Source organism: Stenella coeruleoalba, assembly GCF_951394435.1.
Source record: "Stenella coeruleoalba genome assembly, chromosome: 1".
Taxonomy (NCBI): Eukaryota; Metazoa; Chordata; class Mammalia; order Artiodactyla; family Delphinidae; genus Stenella; species Stenella coeruleoalba.
In genome coordinates this window covers 165,203,702-165,230,721 of record NC_137169.1, presented here as the reverse complement: position 1 = coordinate 165,230,721, position 27,020 = coordinate 165,203,702, and the positions used below count along the sequence as shown (strand labels likewise).

At 51.8% G+C, this 27,020-nt stretch overlaps 1 protein-coding gene across 1 annotated transcript in view; it reads left to right on the top strand.

Annotated features, from left to right (window-relative positions):
• Positions 1-25,559, top strand: part of LAMB3 (laminin subunit beta 3) — a 38,343-nt gene extending 12,784 nt beyond the window's left edge. Inside the window, exons 5-22 of the mRNA XM_079928189.1 lie at positions 5,955-6,146; positions 7,189-7,252; positions 7,602-7,795; positions 9,688-9,808; positions 10,581-10,769; positions 11,804-11,959; positions 12,323-12,519; positions 12,827-12,938; positions 13,669-14,047; positions 15,212-15,372; positions 15,473-15,693; positions 15,976-16,173; positions 16,493-16,637; positions 20,301-20,508; positions 20,916-21,057; positions 21,434-21,610; positions 22,321-22,474; positions 25,076-25,559. Coding sequence (XP_079784315.1) covers positions 5,955-6,146; positions 7,189-7,252; positions 7,602-7,795; positions 9,688-9,808; positions 10,581-10,769; positions 11,804-11,959; positions 12,323-12,519; positions 12,827-12,938; positions 13,669-14,047; positions 15,212-15,372; positions 15,473-15,693; positions 15,976-16,173; positions 16,493-16,637; positions 20,301-20,508; positions 20,916-21,057; positions 21,434-21,610; positions 22,321-22,474; positions 25,076-25,212 — 3,147 coding nt within the window. The 3' untranslated portion in view covers positions 25,213-25,559. The remainder of the gene's footprint in view (positions 1-5,954; positions 6,147-7,188; positions 7,253-7,601; positions 7,796-9,687; positions 9,809-10,580; positions 10,770-11,803; positions 11,960-12,322; positions 12,520-12,826; positions 12,939-13,668; positions 14,048-15,211; positions 15,373-15,472; positions 15,694-15,975; positions 16,174-16,492; positions 16,638-20,300; positions 20,509-20,915; positions 21,058-21,433; positions 21,611-22,320; positions 22,475-25,075) is intronic.
• The last annotated feature ends 1,461 nt before the right edge of the window (positions 25,560-27,020 follow it).

Here is a 27,020-nt window from a genome sequence, read left to right as displayed (position 1 = left end):
ATAACTTTACTGATGAGATTGAGTTTAACAAACAGCCAAGAACTGGCCCATCCTCATATAAGATGTGCTTTTGGAGCAATCTACTCATTCAGTGCTATTACTTTTCAGACTCTGCTTTTAGACTAGCCTTTGGAGATGTGCCTTTTGGAGGGAACATTTTCATTCATTACTGACAGGACTTTTTTTTTTTTTTTCCTTTTCCTTTTCCTAATATCCTATGTGACTGAGGAAGTTGCTCTAAGAACATTGCCTCAAGAATAGGTCAAAAGTATTTTGAGGCATTCTAGTGCCATTTGAACAAATGCTTAGTCCCTAACAGTGACAACTTCTAAGGGAAATATTCATTTGGATGGATACTGGTAGTCTCATTGCTTTGTCATCATTCACCCATTCATTTATTTGTCCATTCTTGCTACACACATATTGAACACTGATTATATGCTGTTATAAAAGATGACTAAAACTAGATCACGATCCTCTAGTTGCTTTGGTATATGTAGGGAAGATAAAGAACCAGTAGCAAGACAGTGGGATGTGTGCTCTGATGTTGGTAAGAAGAGGTGCTAGAGAGCCCAGGAGGGGGACCTCCAGCTTGATCTGTCTTTGGGGGAGTGGATCAGAGAATACACCCAGGGGAAGATGAAACTTCCTAGGCCAGTAATATCCAGGTGAAGGATAAGTTCATTCCAGGCAAAGAGAACAGCAAAGTGCAAAGGCCAGGAGGCAAGAGGCAAGAAGGTATATAATTGGGGGAAGGGGACAAAGGAATGCACGTAGGGTCTGGTGGGGCAAATATGTATACGGTAGTGAGAGGTAGGGATGTGGAAGGCTACAAACTGATGAGAGATGAGTTTACAGATGTAAATGGGGAGGGAGGAAAGTAGGTGAAAGATTCATCTATTCATTCAACAGATGTACTAACTGCCTACTATGTGCTAGATGCTGGGGGTACACTGTGAACAAGATAGACAAGGTGGAGGAATTCCCTGGAGGTCCAGTGGTTAGGACTCTGTGCTTCTGCTGCACCACTGCAGAGGGCACCTGTTCAATCTCTGGTTGGGGAACTAAGATCCCGCAAGCCATGCAGTGTGGCCAAGAAAAAAAAAAACAGACAAGGGGGTCTATGGTTTACTGTAGTGGTTCTCCAGCAGGGAATATTTTGCAGTTTATAGAAAAAATTTTGGTTGTCACAGCTGTCAGTATGCTATTGACATTTAGTGAGAAGAGGTCAGGGATGCCGCGTAGCATCCTAAAATGACAAGCACTGACCCCATGGCAAGGAATTATTCACCTCCAAATATTAACAGTGTCAAGTTTGGGAAACCCTGGTCTGGTAGGAGGAAAATAAAAAGCAGGAAACCAACAAATAAATAATTGGAAATTGTGTGACATTTACGAAGGAAACAAATGAGATCTTGGAATAGGAAATGATGGGGTGGGGTGGGCAGAGTGTGGGCAGAAGAATGCATGTTAGATAGGTATAAAATCATCTCTGTGAGGAAGTGACATTTAAGCTGAGAAGAAAAGATGTGGAGGAACCCACGAGGGGGAGGAGTATTCCAAGCAGAAGAAACAACATGAACAAAGGCTCTGAAGAGGGAATGTGACTGAGGGCTTGAGGAGATGGAGGTGCACAGTGTTATGAGACGGGGTGAGGGAGCAGGGCCCTCTTCAGCCATGGTCAGGAGTTCAGATTTATTCAAGAACAGTGGGCAGAAATTTTGTATCCTTCAACCTTACCAAATTCATTGATTAGTTCTAGTAGTTTTCTGGTGGCATCTTTAAGATTATCTACGTATAGTATCATGTCATCTGCAAACAATGACAGCTTTACTTCTTCTTTTCCAATTTGCATTCCTTTATTTCTTTTCCTTCTCTGATTGTTGTGGCTAAGACTTCCAAAACTATGTTGAATAAGAGTTGTGTGAGTTGACATCCTTGTCTTGTTCCTGATCTTAGAGGAAATGCTTTCAGCTTGTCACCATTGAGTATGATGCTTGCAGTGGGTTTGTCATATATGGCCTTTATTATGTTGAGGTAGGTTCCCTCTGTGCCTATTTTCTGTAGAGTGTTTATCATAAATGGGTGTTGAATTTTGTCAAAAGCTTTTTCTACATCTATTGAGGAAATACTCCCATTTACCATTGCAACAAAAGGAATAAAATACCTAGGAATAAACCTGCCTAAGGAGGTGAAAGACTTGTGCTCAGAAACCTATAAAACACTGATGAAAGAAATCAAAGATGACACAAACAGATGGAGAAATAAACCATGTTCTTGGATTGGAAGAATCAGTATTGTGAAAATGACTGTACTACCCAAAGCAATCTACAGATTCAGTGCAATCCCTATCAAACTACCAATGGCATTTTTCACAGAATTAGAACAAAAAGTCTTACAGTTCGTATGGAAACACAAAAGACCCTTAATAGCCAAAACAATCTTGAGAAAGAAAAATGGAGTTGGAGGAATCAGGCTCCCCAACTTCAAACTATACCACAAAGCTACAGTAATCAAGACAGTATGGTACAAAAACAGAAAAAGCTACAGTAATCAAGACAGTATGGTACAAAAACAGAAATATAGATCAATGGTACAGGATGGAATGCCCAGAGATAAACCCACGTACATATAGTCACCTAATTTACAACAAAGGAGGCAAGAACATACAATAGAGAAAAGACAGCCTCTTCAATAAGTGGTGCTGGGAAAACTGGACAGCTACATGTAAAAGAATGAAATTAGAACACTACCTAACACCATACACAAAAACAAACTCCAAATGGATTAAAGACCTAAATGTAAGACCAGACACTATATAACTCTTAGAGGAAAACATAGGAAAAACACTCTGACATAAACTATAGCAAGATCCTTTTTGACCCACCTCCTAGAGTAATGGAAATAAAAACAAAAATAAATAAATAGGACTTAATTAAACTTAAAAGCTTTTGCACAGCAAAGGAGACCATAAACAGGACAAAAAGACAACCCTCAGAATGGGAGAAAATATTTGCAAATGAAATAACAGGCAAAGGATTAATCTCCAAAATATATAAACAGCTCATGGTGCTCAATATCAAAAAATAAACAATCTAATTAAAAAATTGGTGGAAGGCCTAAAAAGACATTTTTCCAAAGAAGACACACAGATTGCCAGCAAACACATGAAAGGATGCTCAACATCACTAATCATTACAGAAATGCAAATCAAAACTACAATGAGGTATCACCTCACGCTGGTCAGAAAGGCCATTATCAAAAAACCTAGAAACAATAAATGCTGCAAAGGGTGTAGTGAAAAGGGAACCCTCCTGCACTGTTGGTGGGAATGTAAATTGATACAGCCACTATGGAAAAACAGTATGGAGGTTCCTTAGAAAACTAAAAATAGAATTACCATATGACCCAGCAATCCCACTACTGGGCATATACCCTGAGAAAACCATAATTCCAAAAGAGACATGTACCACAATGTTCATAGCAGCACTATTTACAATAGCCAGGACATGGAAGCAACCTAAGTGCCCATCGACAGATGAATGGATAAAGAAGATGTGGCCCATATATACAATGGAATATTACTCGGCCATAAGAAGAAATGAAACTGAGTTATTTGTAGTGAGGTGGATGGACCTGGAGAGTGTCATACAGAGTGAAGTAAGTCAGAAAGAGAAAAAAAAAAAATACTGTATGCTAACGCATATATATGGAATCTAATAAAACAGTACTGATGAACCTAGTTGCAGGGCAGAAATAACGATGTAGACATAGAGAATGGACTTGAGGACACAGGGTGGGAGGGGGAAGGAAGCTGGGGTGAAGTGAGAGTAGCATCGACATATATACACTACCGAATGTAAAACAGCTCGTGGGAAGCAGCAGCATAGCACAGGGAGATCCGCTTGGTGCTTTGCGGTGACCTAGAGGGGTAGGTTAGGGAGGATGGGAGGGAGGTTCAAGAGGGAGGGGATATGGGGACATATGTATATATATGGCTGATTCACCTTGGTGTACAATAGAAACTAACATAGTATTGTGAAGCAATTATACTCCAGTAAAGATCTATTAAAAAAAAAATAGTGGGCAGAGGACTTGAATAGGTAATTCTCTAAAGAAGACATACAAAGGGCCAACAGGTACATGAACAGATGCTCAACATCATTAGCCATCAGGGAAATGCAAGTCAAAACCACAATGAGATGTCATTTCACACCTTTCAGAATAGCCATCATCAAAAAGGTAAGGAATTCCCTGGTAGCCTAGTGGTTAGGCTTCTGGGCTTTCACTGCTGTGGCCTGGTTTCAGTCCCTGGTTGGGAAACATCCTGCAAGTCCCATGGTGCGGCCAAAGAAAAAAAGATGAGATAAGTGTTGGTGAAGGTGTGGAGAAAAGAGAATACTTGTGCACCATTAGAGGGAATGTAAATTGGTGCAGCCACTACGGAAAACAGTATGAAGTTTCCTCAGAAAGTTAAAAAAATAAATCTACCATATGATCCAGCAATCCTACTTCTGGGTATATATTGGAAGGAAATGGAATCACTTTTTCAAAGAGATATCTGTAACTCCCGTGTTCATTGCAATGTTATTCACAATAGCCAAGATATGAAAACAATGTAAGTGTCAGTCAGTGGATGAATGGATAAAGAAGATGTCACACACACACACACACACACACACACACACACAGAGGAATATTCAGTCATGAAAAAAGAAGGAAATCCTGCCTCTTGGGACAACATGAATGGACTTTGAGGGCATTCTGCTAAGTGAAATGAGACAGACAGAAAGACAAATACTGCATGTCTTCACTTATATACACAATCTTAAAAAGCTGAACTCATCAACATAGAGAAAAGGATGGTGGTTGCCAGGGGCTGGAGGGAGGGGGAAATGGGCGGATGTTGATCAAAGGATATAAACTTCCAGGTTTATAAGATGAATAAGTTCTACAGATCTAATGTATGGCGTGGTGACTATAATTAATAATACTGTACTAGACACCTGAAAGCTGTTAAATGACACACGGAAAGGTCATTATGTAAGCGGATAGAAGTGTTAGCTAACCTTATTGCAGTAATCATTTTGTAAGTCATCACATTTGATACCCCTTAAACTTACATATGTGATATGTTCATAATATCTCAGTAAAGCTGGGGAAAAAAAATAGTGGAAAGCCACTGGAAGGTTTTTAGTGGAGGGAGGGGAGTCATGGCTCACTTTACATTTTAGAAAGAAAGTTCTCTCTGTGTGGAGGTTGGCTTATGAACCCAAGGAAGTGTTCCAGGCTGGGACCTGTCAGCATGAAAACAACATTTAAAGCCATGAGAAATGGATGAAATCACTGAGAGAGGAAGTAGGGACATGACAGTATGTCATGCTAAGGGGCTTGCATTTTATCTTTAGGCCAGCGCAGACCCGTGGAAGGGTCTCGTGCAGGGAGTGATGTGATCAGATAACCCTGTAGGTGAAGTGGGGAGCATGGCTTGGAGAGTCTGGACAAAAGCTGGGCTTGAGTTCCAGGCTGTTGTAGGAACCCAGGCTCAGTGCAACTGGGACCTGAACTATGGCCACGGCCATGCGAGGAAAAAGAGGAGGGACAGAATTGGGAGCTAGAGGTGATAAAAAACGGTTGGCTGTGGGAAGTGCAGTGGGAGAATTTTCTGGCCTGGCCGCCTGGGTGGTGGGCTGAGCTAGGGATCATGCCTCCTGGAATGCAGGTCTGCCTTCTATCACTTTCCACGGCTCCCCTGGGGAAAACCCTCTGGGGCCGGTGGTTTGTTAGGAGAATTGGACCCGGGTACCCCTGAGCCCACTCGTCCCATGCAGCCCCCTTTCTCCCTCCTCACTGTGGTTCTCAGGGGCCACCAGCACCTCTTTAAGAGCCTCTTTCTGTGATCGCATCCCCACTGCGGTGTCACTCAGGCCCCAACCCTGTGTGTGTCTCTGCAGGGGCCCATGCCTGCTGGCATGCTGATCGAGCGCTCCTCGGACTCCGGCAAGACCTGGCAGGTGTACCAATACCTAGCTGCCGACTGCACGTCTGCCTTCCCCCGGGTCCGCCAGGGCCAGCCTCAGAGCTGGCAGGATGCTCGGTGCCAGCCTCTGCCCCAGAGGCCTAACAGGCGCCTGGATGGGGCCAAGGTAGGCAGAGGGGACCCTGAAAATGTAGGCACGGGGAGAGGTCTCTCCCATCCCATCGCTACATGGTCACCAGGCTTTGGAGAATCTATGAGAACCACCCCCTTCCCCAGGCAGTGAGCCTTGCTGTCTTTCCTGAGCTCCCCAATAATGATCCCTCTGGGCACGTCTTTGCTGCACATCCGCTTTGCTGCCCAGGAAGGATATTTCAGAAACACACTGAGTATATTGCATAACCCAACCCAGCTCTCTCCTTGAATCCTCCCACCTGGGGTCAAATCCTTTCATTTCTTTCATCACTCCTCCCTCGCTCCCACCCTCAGGGGCTGTATTTTGTCTCCTTTCTCTGGCTGAGGCCCAGGGGAGCCCTCAGAGCTGCTCGGAGCGCTGCCTTTCCTGTAGGCAGTGCGTCTCTTTCCTTCCCTGCAACGACTCCTCCTTGGTTATTGCCGTATCTAGATCCACGTAACCACATGCCCCAGACCACACGTCAGAACACGGGACTTTTCCCTGATTTGTGGGAGGTTGATGTGAAAACTCTTCCTGGGATATGCAGCTGAAGTCACATCCAATGAGTGTTTTTTTTAATCAAGTAAGAACGGCGTAGTTGAAATTGGGGTTGTCTAGAGTGTGGCGGTCAGCACGTCCATGCATCCTTGGCTCTGGACCCTCTCACTCATCCTGGGTCTTTGGAAAATTAGTATCCCCTAAACCCTCATAATGTCTATTATATATCTCACTGTAACTTCTGACCCAAGGAAATCAGGAAATTCTTGGGATAGCTCTATTTTCAACTGGAGAGGAGAGGTTGTGTACACACACACACACACACACACACACACACACACACACACTCATCTAAGGCCCAGTGATCATCTCCCTCCCCCAGAGTGATTGGCAGACCTCACATCCATGGTCATCTCAGGCTCCAGGTAAGAAAGACCTTAGTATGAGAAGGTCAGGGCATTGAATGGAAAGGAGAACCTCTGGGCTTGGGCCACAGTTCACCTCTTCCTCAGGTCTTCCATTTCCCCTCTCTTTGCAGGTCCAACTTAACCTTATGGATTTAGCCTCTGGGATCCCAGCAACTCAAAGTCAAAAAATTCAAGGTCAGTGTGGCTACTCCTCTAGCCTGTGGGACTGTGGATGGGGAACAAAACATGGTTGCAACCCAGATCATGGACATTTCCTTGTCTTTCCTACCTCTGTCAACATGGTTGGATTGAACACTTGCCCTGCTCAGCCCATAGGGGTATTGTGGTGGCCCCAGAGGCTCAAAAGGCCTGAGCCAGGGTGGAGTGGGTCTTTTCTGTCGTGGGAAGGTTGAGGAAGATGGAATGGTGCGACCAGAATTCCTTTCCTTCTCATCCTGCCCTAGGAGTCTCTATTTGCCTCTAACTTCCCGTTCTTTATTTTCCCATCTCTACCCCCTCCCTCCTTGTTGTTTGTGCCCCTCAGAGCTGGGGGCGATCACAAACTTGAGAGTCAACTTCACCAGGCTGGCCCCTGTGCCCCAGAGGGGCTATCACCCTCCCAGCGCCTACTATGCCGTTTCCCAGCTGCGTCTGCAGGGGAGCTGTTTCTGTCACGGCCATGCTGACCGCTGTGCCCCCAATTCCAGAGCCCCTGCCAGCCCCTCCACCACTGTGCAGGTGACAGCCCAGGGAGGGGGAAAGGAGAGGGGAGGGGCAAGACCCAGGCAGACTGACGCGTCTTTGGCTTCTATAAAGGAGGGAGGGCACTAAATTTAAGACTCGAGGACTTAATATTTTAGCAATGGTGAAAATGATTCTAAATGATTATCATTTCAAAGGTCAGATTTTGCAGCACTTCTTTGGACCTGCTTTATGGTTTGAAATTATTTTTATTCAGTAACATAGAAGTATATGTAAGTATAAGCATACATATAAGTAGAAGTGTAAGCATGGGTGTTCGTGGGGGAGCTTAAGGCATTGATTTTCAGCACTGGCTGCACATTGTAATTTCCCGGGGAGCTAAAAAACATCACCCAGACCCACACCTTCATACACGCTGATTTTATTATTGTTATTTAAAGCCCCGGGTGATTCTAGCATCCTGCCAGGGTGGTTCTGACATCCTGCCATAGAGCCACTGGTTTGGGGACTGTAAAGTCCCATGTAGGGGTGAGATATGGGGCAGGGTGAGAGAACAGAGTCTAACACAGATGCTAAGTCCACCCCAGAGCTGTTGAGTCAGATGCATCAGGCACGGAAGAGAGAAACTCCAGCTTAAGAAGCAACCCAGGGGATTTTGCTGTGAAACCAAACTTGAGAACCATCAGTAGAGGAGAGAGAGTCTAGGACCAAGAAGCAGAGGGAGCTGTCATTTCACTTTTCTGGGGTTTCGGTTCTTCTGTTAACAGATGGGACTATGATATTTGCCCCAGTGATAGAGGCGCACGATGAAATCATGTAAAGCGACCCTTGAGGGAAATACAGGTGACATGAGCATCGGGCAGCTTTATCCTTTCCACTTCTGGGCCAGCGCTTGCCCTAGGCTACAGAGGAAGGCAGAGGGAGACCAGTGCCAGAGATGTGTCATCCATTAGGGTCCATAAACAAAAGACCAGAACACAGGCTGAGCAGGATTCTGGCCTATGAGGATGTAGAGGAGGGCAACGGCCTGCCCAGCCCCGGTGGTTCTCAAATCTGGCTGCACAATGGAATCACCACTTTATAAAGTACCGATGGCTGGGCCTCATCCCTGAGATTGGATTGAATTGGGCCTGGGCACTGGTGTGTTTTAAAAAGCTCCCCAGATAATTCTGAAGTGCGTTCAGAGTTGAAATCCATGGAATTAGAGAGACAAGGCAAGCCAGGTGAAGGACATGCCGTTCTAGCTGGCAGGATTTTGCTGGTGAATAGATAGTGAGGGGACTTCTAGTCAGGAAGAAAAACGTCCGTACAGGCCAAAAGGTGGAGAGAAGTAGGGCTTGTCCTGGGAGCGGCTAGTTCAGCTCAGCTGTGCTGTTAGGAGTGAGTAGGGGATGAGGATGGAGCAAACACAATATAAGTCCTAGATGCCAGCCTGCCGGTGGTGAGCTTAATATGGAAGACAATTAGCACGCAATTGCTATTCTATTTTTATACCTTAATGAGTCTAGGAACAATTCAGCATTGCAGTCTTATTAGCCAAACAACTGCAGTCATAGATTGTTGGAATGTACATCTCCAGGGGGCCCACAAGCTTCTAGAATCACAGTTTACCAACAAGGCTGTCTAAGCACTTTACAGGTGCTGTTTTGGACTGGGCAGCATGGGGATGGCCAAATGCAAGGGCTGAGCTTTTAAAAACCTAAATGGAGGAGGAGTGCAGGTGTGCATGCATGCGCACACACACACACACACACACACACACACACACAGACCACACAAGCCGGCATCTGGGAGTGTCATAGGAGCTGAGTGAAGGCTGGAGGAGCTGGGGTCTGAGCTGGACCCTGGGGACAGAGCGGAGAGGGCAAGTCCATCGCTGGGACGCTCCTGTGATAATTATTCATGGTAACCTATGGCCCCTCTCCTAGGTCCATGGGGTCTGCGTCTGCCAGCACAACACCGCCGGCCCCAACTGTGAACACTGTGCACCCTTCTACAACGACAAGCCCTGGAAACCCGCAGATGACCAGGACCCCCATGAATGCCAAAGTATGAGCCTGGGATCACCCACCTCCCCTGCAGCAGCTGGTTGGGGTGCTGGCCCATCGGGGACACAAGGAGAATCTAGTCTTTATTATTTAAATCTAAACCTAATTGCATTCTGAAATTTACGCTCTCCTTGCTCTTTGGGGAAAGAGAGGGTATTTGAGAAAGTGTTTGAGTTGCATCTTCCCACCGCTCCTGGCCCTTCTCCTCAGCCAGGCCTGGAGGGACCACGACTTGGTCCATGCTTCTGATGCCACGTGCCTTTCGTGCTAACCACAGGTCCTCCTACTTCTGGCCTATCCAGTGTAGGACATACGTGGTTCCCTGTTGTCATTCTTTCTACTTCAGATGTGCCTCCAGAGTTGAAATCCATGGAATTAGATTCCTGGAGGCCGGGCCCTTCCCTGCATAAATGAGGGCAACAAAGATCCCAGCCCAGAGAAGGGCAGTGACCCAGCAGGAGACCCAGCAGGTGGCAGTGGGGGAGGGTTGACATGGGACCATTCAAAGGGCTCTCTCTTTGGCTCAACATGGGTATTATTCTTGGGTCAGTCCCCACACTGGGAGTCAAGAGGCCTGAGTTCCCTGTTTTCCTTTCTTACTGGCTATATAACCTGAAATAAATTACAAAAGCCTCCCTGGGCCTCAGTTGCCCTGTTTCCCAGACCTGAGCATCTTGCAGAGTTGCTGGGGATGCCAGTGAGTTAGTGTGGAACGTGCTTTGTACACGGCAACGGTGCTGCTCAAATGTCAGCCCTAGTAATCCCTTTTGCAGGGTGTGACTGCAACGGACACTCAGAGACATGTCACTTCGACCCAGCCGTGTTTGCCGCCAGCCAGGGGACACATGGAGGTGTGTGTGACAACTGCCAACACCACACTGAGGGCAAGAACTGTGAGCGGTGTCAGCTGCACTATTTCCGGAACCGGCGTCCTGGTGCTCCCATTCAGGAGACCTGCATCCGTGAGTAGGGGCTCCAGGGACCCAAGGCATCGTAGGTCTGTTAATCCCCATCTGTTCTGGGCTCAACAGAGCACATGTCCCTAAGGACATACAGGCCCTCAGGAAGCGTGAAGACTTGGTTGTGTGTCAGGACTTGTGGGCAATTGTTTTTAACTTAGCTGTGCCCTTCTAAGCAAGTCAGTGTGGTTTGCTCTTTATTTTTCTGCTTCCTCCAACATTAAGGACCCCTCCATGGCAGGGGTTATTCTTATATCCTTGGGCCCTAGCACAAGGACAGACAAATAATTGATGCTCCAGGAATGTTTATTCAATGAACATGTAAGTCACCCAGGAGTGACTTAACACATCACAAGGGCCAGTGAGTTCATATGGGAGAGAGCAAAGAGATAGAAGCACTCCGATCCGGGTGGGGTTCATCAGGTAAGACTTCCTAGGTGAAGGAAGAGTCTTCGTTTTGAAAGCCATGAAAGGGGCTTGGGTTTTGGGGTGGGAGAAAGTTGGTTCACTTCCTGTTGATATGTATCTATTTATGGAAAGAGTGAGAAAGTCTTGAGTTTGACTTGTTTCCAGCACTTGCTTGCTGTGTGACCTTGCGTATGTTCTTTGAACTTCTCTGAGCCTCAGTCTCCTCATCTGTGCAATGGGGATGAGCATCCTCACCTCTCAGGATTATCGTGAGGATGACATAAGGTGACAGGCAAGATTGCCCAGCTCCGTGCTGGCCACAGAGTAACCATTCAGTAAGTAATGCCAACCACAACTTTTATAGTGCTTAACATGTGCCAAGCACTGTTCCGTCTGCTTTACACTTACTCATTGATTCCTCATAAGAAGCCTGTGAGTGTTGTATAATTACCCCCATTTTATAGGTGAGAAAGCTGAGGCACAGAGGGATTAAATAACTCAACTAAGGTGTTAAGGTTGTAAGTCAGGAAGTGGTGGAACAAGGATTTGAACCAGGAAGCCTGGCTTCTAGAATGTGCTCTCTGCTTTTCTTCTTTGTCCCTCCTGCCGTGGCTGCCTTTGTCTCTCAGCCTGCGAGTGTGATCCGGATGGGGCAGTGCCAGGAGCGCCCTGTGACCCAGTGACCGGGCAGTGTGTGTGCAAGGAGCAAGTGCAGGGGGAACGCTGTGACCTGTGCAAGCCGGGATTTACAGGACTCACCTATGCCAACCCGCAGGGCTGCCACCGTGAGTAGGGGGCCCAGCCTGCCGTGGCGTGGGGCAGGCGCCTGGGGCCACCAGATCTGTGACTGGTCCTACTCACTGAGCTGCGTGTCGGGTGCTTTGCCACTGGCTTCCAGCAGGTGACAGCACAGGCCTGACGTGGAAGGTGGGACAGAGTCCTCCTGAGGGAGGGCAGGCAGGTGGCCAAGCAGCCAGGTGTGGGGACTGGTGGGAAAGTGCGGTGGCCTTATGAGTCAGCCAGGTTATCTGGAGGGAATGGCCCTACTTGTTCTTTTCCCAGGCTGTGCCCCTCCCTGGTGCACGTCCTCTGGGGGTAAGATTTTGGTGGCCCGGCCCCCGAGCTCAGCAGCCCTCCCTCCCGTGCAGGCTGTGACTGCAGCGTCCTGGGTGCCCGGCGGGACATGCCGTGTGATGAGGAGAGTGGACGCTGCCTGTGTCTGCCCCACGTGGTGGGCCCCAAATGTGACCAGTGCGCTCGCTACCACTGGAAGCTGGCCAGCGGCCGGGGCTGCGAGCCATGTGCCTGCGACCCGCACAACTCCCTCAGCCCCCAGTGCAACCAGGTACATGGCGGGGTAGAGCATGGGCCCCTCAGCAAGGGAGGGCTCCCACCCACCAGCCTCTGTCTCCCCTCCGCACTGCCCTCCTGGGTCTTTCCAAAGTCAGACTGGGCTGCTTCTGTCCACCTTCCCCTGGGGAGGCCACCAAATGTCCCTCCGTCCGTGGCTCGCAGCCTTTGGCAATGCCACATTCGCACACCTTCTGCAGGGCCGTCCTGGGCTTTGACTTCAGAGCTTGTGTCCTCGTGGGAGCCCTTGCTTTGGGGTGCACTGGGGAGTTCTGCCCCCTGACCGGTCTCTCCCCACACAGTTCACAGGGCAGTGCCCCTGTCAGGAAGGTTTTGGTGGCCTGACCTGCAACGCTGCAGCCATCCGCCAGTGTCCTGACAAGACCTACGGAGATGCAGCTATGGGATGCCGAGGTGTGCTCACTGAGTGGGGACGCGGAGGACATGGGGGGGTGTGCTCGGGTGGGCTCGTGGTGGGGACACGTGGGTCTGTGGTGGGGGAGGGCATCCCGTACTGGTCCACGCGGGGTGGGCCCTGGCAACCCATAGGAGCGCTCGCTCCCCACCACTGCCCCGGGGCTGACACCAGACCGTCCCCATGTCCCTATGTGCGCATGACAGGAGGGCTGCTTTGCTTCCCGCTTCCCTGAGAAACCATTTCCCAGAAGCCATCTGCAGGAAACGTCCTCCTCTCCCTCTTCATAGATGGAGAAAGTGAGTCCTGAGGGGGAGTCAGTTTGACGAGTAGTGACAAGGGCAGGCAGACCCGAGTCTGTTCTCAGCTCTGTGACCTCGGAGGAGTTGCTCCCCCTCTTCAGGCCTCAGTTTCCTCATCTGGGCAAGGGGCACACTGCCTCAGACGCTTCATCTGTGCGAATGGGAAAACGAGCGTGTTAACTCTGCCACAGAGTGTGTGGTGAGGGTCAGAAGCGTTAGCGTGTGCCTGGTGAGGCTCAGAACAGGGCCTGCCACGTCGGAGGTGCTACGTAAGGGCTTGCGGTCGTTACCATGATTTCATTCTGGCCTTGACTGTCTCATTCTAAGTGTGAAAGACCCTGAGGTCAGACCTCCTCTTCGGGCTTTCCCCACAAACACCTGATCTTCCTGACCCCCAGGCCTCTGACCATCATTTCTCCCCCCTTAGCCTGTGACTGTGACTTCCGGGGAACGGAGGGACCAGGCTGCGATAAAGACTCGGGCCGCTGTCTCTGCCGCCCTGGCTCGACCGGGCCACGCTGCGACCAGTGCCAGCGAGGCTACTGTGACCGCTACCCGGTGTGTGTGGCCTGCCACCCCTGCTTCCAGACCTACGACGCCGGCCTCCGGGAGCGGGCCCTCCGCCTCAGCAGCCTCCGTAATGCCACCACCAGCCTGTGGCCTGGGCCGGGCCTGGAGGACCGCGGCCTGGCGTCCCGGATGCTGGACACGAAGAACAAGCTGGAGCAGATCCAAGCCATCCTCGGCGGCGCCTCGGTCACGGAGCAGGAGGTGGCCCAGGTGGCCAATGCCATCGTCTCCATCAGGTCATTCCCTCTCCCTGCCGAGCCACGTGGGTCCACATAGGGGCACACTGGTCCTTCCTTACATCGGTTACAGCCCTTTACCGTCTACCGAGGCTTCTCACAGGCGCCTCTCTTTTCACTGTCACGACAGTCCTGGGAGGTTGGCGTGGTGGGTGTTATTCCTTGCATTTTGCAGATGAGGAAACAGGCACAGATAGGTGACATGATAGAGTCACGTGGCCACCGAGGGGCAGAGCGGGGCACCGGGAGCACAGGCACGAGCCCAAGTCCTGAGTTCTTTCAAGTGCCCGGTGCCGCCCGTGGGAGAGTCAGCTCTGCATTAGTCAGCCTTGTGGAGGGCATCTGAGAGGCAGGGCTCTAAAAATAACTCGCGTTTGCCTTTGGAATGGGAGCAGTCCCACCCACGGTCTCCTCCCACCAGCCGAGGTGCCTTCTCAGTGAGGTTTCCTTCTGAAGTTTTTATGAGTTTGCTTTCCCTGAGCACTTGCTGACTGTGAGGGCATGAGCCATCTAGGTGTGCCATCGACCTTGGTCTCAGCACTGAGTAGGGAGTCCGCAGGCAGTTGGTGGGTTGGGTGTGCAGGCCTGGTGGGGCTTTCCAGAAGGACGGTCCGTGCTGAGCAAAGCCCGGCCATGGAGTACGCGAGGCTGGTGGAGGGAATGGTGGTGGGTGGAGCTGCAAAGGCCCTGGGAGGGAGGAACGTCTGGAAGCTCAGCCCTAGTGGGTCAGGGCAGGTGACCCCCTTCAGGTGGAGACCACCAGTGGGTTGCAGCTACGGGAGCTCTGTGGGGAGGTGTGGGCTGCAGAAGAGAGACTCGGGAGCCTGGGGTACAGGTGGTGGCTGATGTCGGCCTGTAGGCAGCAGAGGAGGAGGAGGGGCTCGGGGGATGCTCCTCGTGGAAGCCGACGTTGGGAGGCGGAGGAAAGCGGGGACTGTTAGGGTCACACACGCCAAGGAGGGATCTGCCCGCATAGGGGTGGAGGGAGGTTGTGCTAGCTTTTGCCCAGCAGGATCCTCTCCAGCCTGCGGAGGCTCCCTTCTGTGGCTTTTACTGACGGCGTCTCTTTTTGCTGACTCAGTAGCGATTTCTCCGAGGGGATGGCTGGCTCTAGGGAGGAAGCCCCCTTCCTGTATTTTAGTGGAAGCTTCTCTCCCACTTCAGGCAGACTCTCCACGGCCTGCAGGTGGATCTGCCCCTAGAGGAGGAGACCTTGTCCCTCTCGGGAGACCTGGAGAATCTGGACAGAAGCTTCAATCGCCTCCTCGTTATGTATCAGAGCAAGAGGGAGCAGTTTGAAAAAATAAGCAGTGCCGATCCTTCAGGTGAGGAGGGGCACACAGATGCCACACCGGGCCAGGCTTCATCCCCGTCTCCAGGCCTCCGGGTCCAGGGCCAGCTTGGTCCCCTCTCTTCTTCCCACAGGAGCCTTCCGGATGCTGACCGCGGCCCACCAGCGGTCATCCCAGGCTGCTCAGCAGGTCGCGGATAGCTCCCGCTGGCTGCTGCAGCTCAGGGACAGCCGGAGAGAGGCGGAGAGGCTGGAGCAGCAGCTGGGAGGAGCAGGAGGGGCCGGCGGCCCCCAGCTCGCGGCCCTGAGGCTGCAGATGGCTTCCTTGCCTGATCTGACACCCGCCGCCAACAAGGTGACTCCTGTCATGGAGCCCCACTTCCAGAGGCCCCCCGCCCCAGCTTGTCACTCACCGACTGTTGCTCCGCATTCCCCCCTGGGGCCACGTGGACCTCCCACACCCCCCCCATCCCGACCCTTGACCTCGCATAGTGTGTTCAGCAGTTACCAAGGAAACACGTTTCTGGTGCCCAAGTTGCCGTGGAGATGTCTGGCTGCTTGTTTCCCAGGTGTGGGAGGGGAGTGATCACTGAGGAGGCTTGGGGACCCCCTCTGATGCCCCCCCATCTCTCCACAGCTCTGTGGGGGCCCCAGGGAGATGGCTTGCACCCCGGGAGCATGCCCTGGGGAGCTGTGTCCCCGAGACAACGGCACGGCCTGTGGCTCCCACTGCAGGGGTGCTCTCCCCAGGGCAGGTGGGGCCTTCCGGACGGCAGGGCAGGTGGCCAAGCAGCTGCGGGGCTTCAACGCCCAGCTCCAGCAGACCAGGCAGATGGTAGGTGTGGCTGAGGTGGGGTGGGCCCGTGGTGGAGGAGGCAGAGGGGACAGAGCCCCTAAGCGAGTCAGAGCTCCCATTCTGCAGCCAGGAGTCGAAAGCCCAGAGATGTCGGGTGACTTTCCCGTGGCCCTACAGCAAGTGAGAGAGAGAGTTTGAGGCCAGTGTTTCTACATCATCTCTTCTGGGGCCAAACTGAGCTAGTTACAGAAGTTTCCTAGGGAGATCTTGGGTAGCAGGTGCCGCCAGAATCCTCGGGGACTGCCGAGAGGCCCTCTTGGGGCTTTAACCACTGCTGACGCATAGCGTGTGTCAGCAGATCAGGGCAGCCGAGGAAGCCACCTTGCAGGTGCAGTCAGATGCTCAGAGCCTGGAGGTGCAGGTGAGCACCAGCCGCGCCCAGATGGAGGAAGACGTCACACGCACGCGGCTCCTCATTCAGCAGGTCCGGGACTTCCTCTCAGGTGAGCTGGTCTTCACCTTTCCCCGGGCTGATGTTTCGACTTCCGCCTGTCCTCAGTGCCCCATTCCCTGTCCCTCATCTCACTTGTCAGTCAGCTACTTCCTTCCCTGGTCTCCATGCCCCCTGGACCAGCCCCCATCACTCACCTGGATGGCTGCAGGGCCTCTAGGTGACCCCCCACCTCCTTCCTGCCCCCTCATAGCCCGTTCTCAGCAGAACAGTCTGAAACATCTTTGAAAAATGTGTAAGCGGGGTCACATCCCACTCATGCCTAAAATCCTTCACTGGCTTTCCCTTGCTCTTGGGATAAGCTCTCAGCTCCTTACCATGGCCTCTGTTACCTCCTGGGTATGGCCTGTATCCTCTCTACTTTGCTCACAAACCGTCTTTGAACAGGCCAGGCTCTTGCCAGCCTCGGAGGCTCTTGCTGTTCCTCTGCCTGGGATGCTCTCTCTAAGGCTGCTGATTCTTGCCCTCCAGGTCTGAGTTTAAATATCTCCCTCGGGGGGCCTTTTCTGACCACCCACTCTGGTCATCCCCCTCCCCCATATTCCCCTCCGGAGTCTGACCTTCACTGCTGTACTCCGAGCCTGTGGCTGTTGAGCTCACCTGTCTACAAGTGTAATGTTTGTCTCCCAACTGGACTCTAAACTCCGAGAGGGCAGGGATGGCCGTCTGTCTTATTCACTGTGTCCCTGGCACTTAGCCTAAGTCCAGGCCCAGAAAAGCACCCAATGTTGATTGATTGAATAAGTGAACCCGATCTCCTCCCTTGCCACCTGGGGAGTGGGAAGGTCCCTGGACAGGACTCAGGGAATCTGTGGGACTTTGGGCAAGTTGTTTTCCTCTTTGCCTCATCTTTTCGCTTCTGCCAACGGGGGTGATAGTATTTTACAAGTTTACTCCGGGTGTCAAGCAACGACATAAAATGTGTTTTGACAAATTAAAGATGCCCTAGGAGTATGAACTGATATTATTAAATTTCTGGTCCCTGCCAGGGAATGTGCTTGGCTGGGAGCCCAGTTAACAGGAGCTGACGGCCTGGTGTAATGACAGTCGTTCTTCCTGCTACTATTGCTGTGCTTCTGCTTCAAGAGGCCAGAGCCCCCTCTGGGGTGCAGGTGGCGGGTTGGAGAGAAGCAGGGACAGGCCAGAGTTTGGGGATGGGACTCACAAATAAGGAAGACCTTCCCTGAGTGAAGCTGCGTAAGGCAGGCTAGGTGGCCCCCCATCCTGCATCAACCCCAGCTAGGGGGTGGTGGGATAGGAAGCCTGTCCTTGGGGTGCAGTCTGGGCTCCCATGAATGGGCAGGGAGTGGCCGGGCTGCGGGGTCCCTGCTGTCCCCTCAGTTTGTGTCTTGTATCTCAGGTTGAGTCCTTGGACAGGATGAGGGGCAGAGAGAAGGAGCAGGGCCTGAGAGAGGCCTGGCCCCTGGGAGGGACCTGGGACAATTCTTACAGTCTCCATGGCTGTGTATTCTAAGGTCCAGAGTCCCGCTGCAGGAAGCATGGGTACCAGCTGCTGTGGGCGCGCAGGGTCACAGCGAGGGCGGGAGACTGGAAGGCCAGTGGAGGAGGGAGGGGACACCATCTTTCTCAGGTCATCAGAGGAAGTGACAAAGATAATAGGTCAGGTTTCCTGAGTTCTCACTAAGTGCTGGGCACTGTTCTAAGTGCTTCACATTATTTAATCCCGACTGCCTACCACTTTGCATGTGAGGACTCCAGATACAGGGAGGTTAAGAAACCTGCCTAGAAGCATCCAGCTTGGAGGGAGTACGGGTAGGGTTCACCTCACTCCGGAGTCCACACTCTAGATTATTGCGTTATGAGATGGACCACCTCCCAGCGCCCCACCACCCACCTTGCTTCTTTGCCTTCTCTAATGTTTGTCCTCTCCCTGCATTGTCTCCCCTGCCCTGCCCCACCCCTCCCGACCTGGCTAATTCCTACACACCCTCTAAGGATCCCCTGGGTATCTCATTCTCCAGGAAGCTTTCCTGGACCTGTCAGACTGGGTCAGGAGCCCCTGTAACAGCCGTCCTAGCACCCTGAGCTTACCCCCGTCACTCAGGGTTGTGCTTCCTTGCCCCACTAGATTTCAAGCTCCATGAGGGCAAGGCCCAAGGCCAATCTGACCTGCAGTCTCAGCTCCCCACATCCTGCAGCTCGGAGCAGTGAGTGTTTGCTGAGCCCACCCTGAGACTCAGAAACCCATGAAACTGAATGTAACTCAGACCAAGCCCACGGGTGCAGCTGAAGTGAGGCAGAACAAAGGAAGGGCAGGCGCTAGGTGAGGGTGTGCTTGCCGTAAGAGGCTTTCTAGGGAAGGCACATATAAGCTGCGTTGAGAGTAGGACTCTGGTGAGAGGTTGGCGGTCTCTATGGGGAGATCCCTGTGAAAGCTCGTAATTGGGGAAAAGCCCACTTCATTAAACTCAGCCACAATTATGCCTTGAGCTCCTGCAGTGTGCTGCCCTGGCCCCAAAAGGACATAGCAATAAAGAGGCATGGTTTCCACCTTCCAGGAATGTCCTTCCACCTGGCATGAGGAGGGGACTGGGTCTAGGACCTCTGTAGCCAGCTGGTGAGGAAACCTTTGACTGCAGAGTAAGGCTGGGTGGGCCCCAGAGGAGTTAAGTTCTAGGGCAAACTATCTGCGTGGGCGGGTGCCCCCTTCCCTACCATGTCAGTACCAGTGGAATCTGTAAAAGTGACCATGGGGAGGAGATGCCATCTCTGTACTTCTGACCTTACTCTCTGACCCAGAGTTGGATTGTGAAATTCCTGCTAAATTGATTTTTTCATATCATCCCTTGAGGTTGGGCATCGTGATTCCCATTTCACAGATCAGGAAACTGAGCTCAACGAAGCCAGTTGACTTGTCCCAGTTTGCTTGAATAGTAAAGAGGAGGCCTGAGACTGGAGCCCCTTCAATCATTCACTGAATGTACAAACAGAGTGCCTCCAAGCGCCATGCACTGTGCTAGGGGCTGGGCTGTAGCTGTGGAAAGCCAGTCCCCGTCCTCACGTCATTTACATTCTAGTGGGGAAATGACAGAAAACCCAATAAATGAGTTAAGCGTCCAGCACGTGGGTGGCGATAAATGTTAGGGAAGAAGATAAAGCTGAGAAGGAGGGTAAGGAGTGTTGGCAGAGGGTAGAGGTTGCGATCCTAGATTGGATGGCCTGGGCTGGCCCCTCTCAGAAGGTGACATGTGAGCAAAGCCCAGGTCATCTTGATCTGCCTTTGCAAAAGCGAGCACTCTGCCCCAGAGGAGGGGCACGTGGAAGGGTTCTTATTGCCAAGGAAGCAGTTCCAGTCCCTGGCTGGTCTCCCCACTTCAGGGCTGATTATATCTGTGCTCCAGGCATTGTTCAGTACCAGCTGCCTGGTACCACCTCCTTCTCCCCAGCCTGCAGCTTCCTGTGGTGCCACTTAGTTGCCACAGCTGTGCCGACAGCCATCCTCCCGCGGCAGCGAGCCCGGAAATCCTCAGAGCAGGGCGCCTGAGTGTGCCTGGGAGGGAGCCGCAGCTCTTTGGGCAGCCCGGGCAGAGATGGCATGGAGGTGCTGCCCACGGGTGTTGTCAGCCTGGAGAGGCCTCTGATCTTTGGGGAGGTGGCTGAGCTCCCCCATTCCAATGGTTGGTTTGTCTTCCAGACCCTGACACTGACATAGCCACCATCCAGGAGGTCAGTGAGGCCGTGCTGGCCCTGTGGCTGCCCACAGACTCTGCCACTGTCCTGCGGAAGATGAATGAGATCCAGGCCATCGCAGCCAGGCTCCCCAACGTGGACCTGGTGCTTTCTCAGACCAAGCAGGACATCGCTCGGGCTCGCAGGCTCCAGGCGGAGGCTGAGCAGGCCAGGTGTGGCCCTGGGCCCTGAACTTCTCCCAGGATCGGGCTGGGGTTTTGCCCCTCAACTCTGTTGCTGGAAGCAAGAGAGGAACGTCTGCGAGTCAGAGGGGTGCTGAGGGCTGGGAGACAGGAGGAGGCGCTTACTGTGGTGGGGGATGGTGACGTGATATACAGCATCCAGCCGAAACTTTATTCGGCACAGCCCCGTCTTCCTTATTGGAAACCGTCCCCAGAGGCTGCCTCAGACAACCTGCTTGGTGAGGTCCTGGGGTGGAAAAGCTACTGAGTTAATACTTGCCTTCTTATCTTGGCTGGAAATGATATTCTCTGGACTGGGGAGTGAGTTGGATCCCACATCTCTTCATTCACTGTGCACCCATTCCACCCTCCCCCCTCTTCCATTCCCCCGGCCCCAGGAGCCGAGCCCACACAGTGGAGGGCCAGGTGGAGGATGTGCTGGGGAACCTGCGACAGGGCACGCTGGCACTGCAGGAGGCCCAGGACACCATGCAAGGCACCCGCCGCTCCCTTCAGCTTATCCAAGACAGGGTTGCTGAGGTAGGCATTATGGCTTCCTTCCCCCACTTGTGGGAATGAACATTCAGATTCAGGCGCAAGGCATAGAAGATGCCAGGAAGTGACCCGGGTGGAAACTGAGCTGGGGCCCTGAAGAAGGGAGCCTATGAACCTTGAGCCTGGCTTCGAGCCTTTGGTTTTCTGCTCTCGTGGCTGCTGCAGGAGTGGGTGGGGTTTGTCAGCTGAGCTGGAGAACTGGGAGGCCTGGATGCCGGGGGCAGATAGAGGATTGGGATGGTGGCGATAGTGATGTCCTGCTTGTAGAGAGTTTTTGTGGCCTGATGAGTTGGAGGAGAGAAGAATGAAGGTCACTGCCTATGAGACCCACCCCAAACTCCGGGTCTCTTTTTCCACAAAGGTTCAGCAGGTGCTGGGGCCAGCGGAAAGACTGGTGACCAGCCTGATGGAGCAGCTGGGTGGCTTCCGAGCACGGATGGAGGAGCTCGGCCGCCGGGCCAGGCAGCAGCGGGCACAGGCCGCCCAGGCCCAGCAGCTGGCAGAGGAGGCCAGCAAGCAGGCACTGAATGCCCAGGAGGTACCTAGAGGGCAGAGTTAGAAGCAAGCATGGCCGGTGGGAGCAGGACAGGACTCTGTACACTTCATAAGACCATTGGGCTCCAAAGCACTTCGAGTACCAGTTATTCTGAAATATCCAGTGGGGGCTTCAGGATTAAGGCGCACCTGGCCAGGCACCTGAATTCTCCCTCTGGATGCCTTTGGTGGAGCTGGTTCAGGGATGCTGGAAACAGCCAGTCCGATCCCTCTCCTCTCACAGATGAAGTGGTGACTCTGTCCAGACCTAAAGCTCATCTACAAAGGAGGTTTCTTGACACCTGATCCAGAGCTTGTCCCCTGTCAAGGTTATCCAGCCCAGACAGAAACTCTTGATTTAGCCCAACCTGAGCCCCATCACTGTCAGAATTAGGTCAGAGAGAAGGTCGAAGAGCCAGTTTCAGTGTCTCCAGGGTACCGGTGGTCCCGGTACAATGGCCAAACTGCCAAGCATACTACTAAGTGACGACTGTGTACCTGGCCCTGTGCTGGCACTGTAGATGAAGGGAGGGGAAATACAGAAGTTAAGGTATGGCTTGTGGCCCAGGGGCTTTTATGGGCAGAATCAGCCCATTGGGGATATTAGGAGGCACCTCATCTCTGTGTGCTGATTTGGGTTACATCAGGTCCTTTAGCCAAAGGTCTTTAGGACTTGGGATGATGATGATGTGGAGACTGTTCTTCCTTTTTCAGGGATTTGAGAGAATAAAGCAAAAGTATGCTGAGTTGAAGGACCGGCTGGGTCGGAGCCCCACGCCGGGAGAGCAGGTCAGCCGGATCTTAAGCATCAAGATGGAGGCGGAGGAACTGTTTGGGGAAACCATGGAGATGATGGACAAGATGAAAGGTGAGGGAGTGGTCCAGGGGCTTGGACTTCAGGGCATCCCTGAAGGCTGCTCCCAACCCAGCGTTTCTGAGGCCTAATGTTTGGAACTAGCAGTGCTAAGGCAGTGAGATCAATAGGGATTTCCTGAGCACCTAGTAAGTACAAGGCATATAATGTGGCTTTGAGGCGTGTGGACATGTTCACAAAGACTAGGCCTGCCCTCAAGAGGCTCGCAATCCATTTTTTCCTATTGGCCACCAGCTTCATGAAACTATTTAATAGCACAAAGAGGACTGTGATAAAAGCCCGAATAATAGAAGCTCTAGGGGCTCAGAGGATAAATAACATCAGAGAGAAATGTTCAGGGAAGGTAATGTTCAAAAAAGATAAGATTTGAGGTGGGCCTGGGAAGATGTATAAGCCTGGAAGAGGCTGTGAGGAGGAGAAGGGACATCAAGACATATTCTGAGGATGGAGGCGGGATCACCCAACTGGAGAGGAGGGTTGATGAGGAGAGAACAGGTGGGAGAGAAGTAGCACGGAGCCAGTGTGGCTGGTCCACGTGGCCGGCCCTGATGTCAGGAGGAGGTGGATAGACTCAGCCCTGGAGGCAGTAGGAAACCATCCAAGGGTTTTGAATACGGCAAGCCATAATGAAAGAAGCTTTCGAAAGGGTTCTGAGGTTCCTCGGAAAGGAGAACAGAGATTTTCAGGCTCAGTCTCTGAGATGTGATGATGGGGTCACTGCCCTGTGAATGACAAAACCAGAGCCTCTTTGAATTTTAGAGAAAGCTTTGGACAAAAATCTGTTTGGCTAGCTAGATGGACACTATGGAGAAAGGCGGGCTGGCAAGTTGACAGTGGCTGTGGCCGGCCACAACTGAAGGGGGAGGCGAGAGGAGCTGACCTAGATGGAGGAGTCCAGGGCTGGGTCAGTGCACGCCCTGGCCCTGTCCATCCGTGTCTTGTATGAAGATAAAGAATTTGCTCATCAGATCTGAGGATGACAGGTAGTTAATGCACTAGATAACAGAACCAGCATTCTAAGGCAGTCTCAGAAGTCTAAAAGGATGGGCTGAAACTAACAGGATAAAATTAAGTAAGGAGAAAAATTCCCTCTCACTCTGGCCTTGTTTGGACCTAAACTCACAAGTATAGCTCAGGTGAGGTCTGGCTTCTCAGTGGATAATGTAGCTAAACACGTTATAACTGGTTAGTGATAAACACATATGAGTTGTTACTCACCCGAAAAAGACCCAAGAGCTTTGAGTAACTGTAAGCTTGATATAAGTCAGAAGTGCCTTTGCTCCTGCCAAAAGAGCTAAAAAATTCAAAGCAGCCAAGACAAAGGGAGTAATGGCTCAAGGATGATATTAAAAATATTTAGTAACTGGTGTGTCCTGCACTTACCAGCCAGAAAGGCTCAGGTTGTAGCATTGGAGCAAGCATTTACCTGCTTGCAGGAATTTACCTTTAATTGCAGGGTTTTGGGGAGGAGCCTGCTTAAGGAGCCTTTGGGGATGGGGGTCGGGGAATAGAACAGCAGCTGTAAAAATTTCAGTGTTTTATTAACCCATAGGTCCATGTGGGTACCCACTGGCTGAATGTCAGTCTGTTGATAACCCTGTTACACTCTGCTGATCTCCCAGGTGAGATCGAGTTCAATGGAGGCTACTACAGCTTCAAAAGGGATATTGACGAACCCACACACTTGAGAGGGAGGGTGGCCAGGGTTGGGATGTAGGGAAGGCCTGGTGATTATATCAGATGGGGAGTGGATGAAGGAGCTAGGGCGGTTTCATCTGGGGAAGATGGGGCCTCAGACATGTGAAGGACTGCCATGTAGGAAACAGAAAGAATAGATTCCGACACCCCAGGAGACAGACCTGGGACAATTGGGTGGCAGCGAGATGTGCTCAGATTCTGGCTTAACGAGAAGACTTTTTAACAAGCAGAACTGCCTGAAGTTGGAGCCTTGTGAGACAGTGCCCCCTGGCCCTGTTCCTGGAAAGTTCAGGCTGAGGCTGGGTACCAGCTCTCATGAATGTGGTACAGGGGGCTCCTGCCTAGGATGACAGGGGGGACAGGCTGGACTTGATCACTTTGGAGTCCTTCATATCCTCCACACATAATCTGGTGGTGGTGTGTGGAATGGACTGAAGGGGGAGGACTAGATTTACCTGGAGTGGCATTTTTGGGGAGAGACAATGGGGAGGAATTCTGGTCACCCAGCTCTTTTGCCCTGGTGCCCACCTAAGGAATCATTGGTGGGATGGCAGCTGTCTGGGTCCAACATAGCGGGTTTCTTATCTTGGTGCCAGTGGCCTCCCTCGTCAGCCTGGGACAACTCTGCCTAGAGCAGAGGAGAAGAGTAGGGGCAGAGGATCCTTGGGGTAAGGGCTTCCTGGGTCTGGCCCCTGCCATGTTTCTCTAAGAGTGGGATGGGGGCTGGAGAGGCCTGAGGCTGGAGAGAGCTGCCTTAGGGGCCAGACTCCCTCAAGGTGGAGGTGATTTCTCCCGCAGATGCTGCGTCCAGGTGGGTGGGAGGAGAAGGAAGGGTTGGGAGTCTTCAGGTGTCTCACCAGCCCGTCTTCCTCCCCCTGGTGTTCCATCTGCCCTCAGACATGGAGTCGGAGCTGCTTCGGGGGAGCCAGGCCATCACGCTTCGCTCGGCAGATCTGACGGGGCTGGAGAAGCACGTGGAGCAGATCCGGAACCACATCAATGGGCGCGTGCTCTACTACGCCACCTGCAAGTGATGCGCCAGCGTCCAGCCTGTGGCCCTGCTCATCTGCCCTCTTTGCTTCTGGGGGCCAGGCTGGCTTGGAATACTGTCCAGCTGCAGGAAAAGTTTTATGCAACCTAAAGCACAGCCTGGAACACCCTGGTGTGCAGTTGTTAGGATTACCCTGGGCTGCAGCTGAGCCTGGGCTGATGGGACAACTACCGCTGAGGGACAGACATGGTGGAGGCGGGCCACATCATTGTAACCAGGAGCTCTCAAGTGGAGGGCGCTTGGCTGGGCAGTGTCCTTGCCCTTCATTCTCTGTTTTGGCTGAATCCTGGACCAACACAGAAACATAACTAAAAATGATGTACAAGTGAAAAACCCAATAAAAATCTATAGAAAGGAGCCTGGAGTTTCAAAGAGGGGAAATAGTCTGTCTCCCTGTGAAGTAAACATTTCTCATTTGTTTCTGTCTCCCATCTGGGGTTCCTGGGTACTCCTCTGTTCAAGCCCGAGGCCTGGTGGTGGGTGAAGAATAGGCTGCCCCCACTCTGCTCAGTCTAGCGACTCATCACCCAGACTTAGGGAGACGGGGCCCCTTTGCTCCAGCAACTGATGGATTCTATACTTGAGAGACCAGAGGAGGCGTTTTCACCTCTGAACAACTATACAGTTTCTCGTTTACAGAAGAAAATGTAGAAATCCAGAGACAGGAAGCAAGCTGTTCAAAATCACACAGCTCCTAGAGGCAGAACTAAGACCAGACCCTGTGTCTCTAGAGATCTCAGAAAGAAGCTGTAAATAGATGTGTGTGTGTGTGTGTGTGTGTGTGTGTGTGTGTGAATGTGTGTGCTGAAAATATGGAAATGGCACGAACGTTTGTGTGCTAACTGTGGCCCGGATGCTGTGCTAGCATTTTATCTACATGAACTTCTTGGTCTTTATTGATCAGAGTAATTACTTATTGAGCTCTATGCTAGATACATCATCTGCATTATCTCATGATGTAGGTGGCACTGTTGTCCCCAAGTGAGGAAACCAAGGCACAAAAGGTTCAGTGACTCCCCCAAGGTCACAGATGTGGCAGGCAGGGCAGAGCTAGGCCTCAAACCCAAGTTCATCTATTACAGGCATTAGGAGGATGGCTGCTCGGGCTGGACTGTCTGGGTTCCGGTGGCACCTCTGCCAAGGGGTTGTTCTGAGAAGGAAATGAGTTGATGCGTGTAGCTCATGTCACTAGGTGCCTGGCCCACTGTGTGTCCCCCGACCACTCCTACCGTCGCTAGGTCCTACCTGACCTCAAACTCTCTGTGCATTTTCCACTCCAGGAGGCCCAGAAGCCCCTGAGCTGCTTCTGACTTAGAGAAGAACCAAAAGAAGCCTCATAGAAAAAAATATGTTCATTTTATTCAGCACAACACAGAGCCTGAAGCTGGAGGGAGCGGGAGACCAGAAAACTGGGAAGGGACAAGAACAATGTGTCTGATTTTCAGGGAGAGAGAGGGGAGCAGAGCCAGGATTTGAATTACTCGCTGAAAGAACAGTCAGCTTCCAATTTTCACTTAATTGAGTGTGTGTGTAGAGGGCATCTGGCCAGGATAATAATTCCTGACGGTACCTTGCCTTGGGTTTCTTTCTTTTTCATCTTGGAGGGTGTGGTCCTGCTTTTGGATGGGGGTAGGGAGAGAGGTGGATGAGAAGAGTGCTGGGTGTAGGCTGGCCAGGTTTGGAGCTAATCCTGGAGTTAGGATTTGAACTTGGAGAGCTCACAAGCAGACCACGAAGCTGCCTGTCATTCATGCAGATGCGCAGGCCACTCCATTAACGAGCCCATTCTGG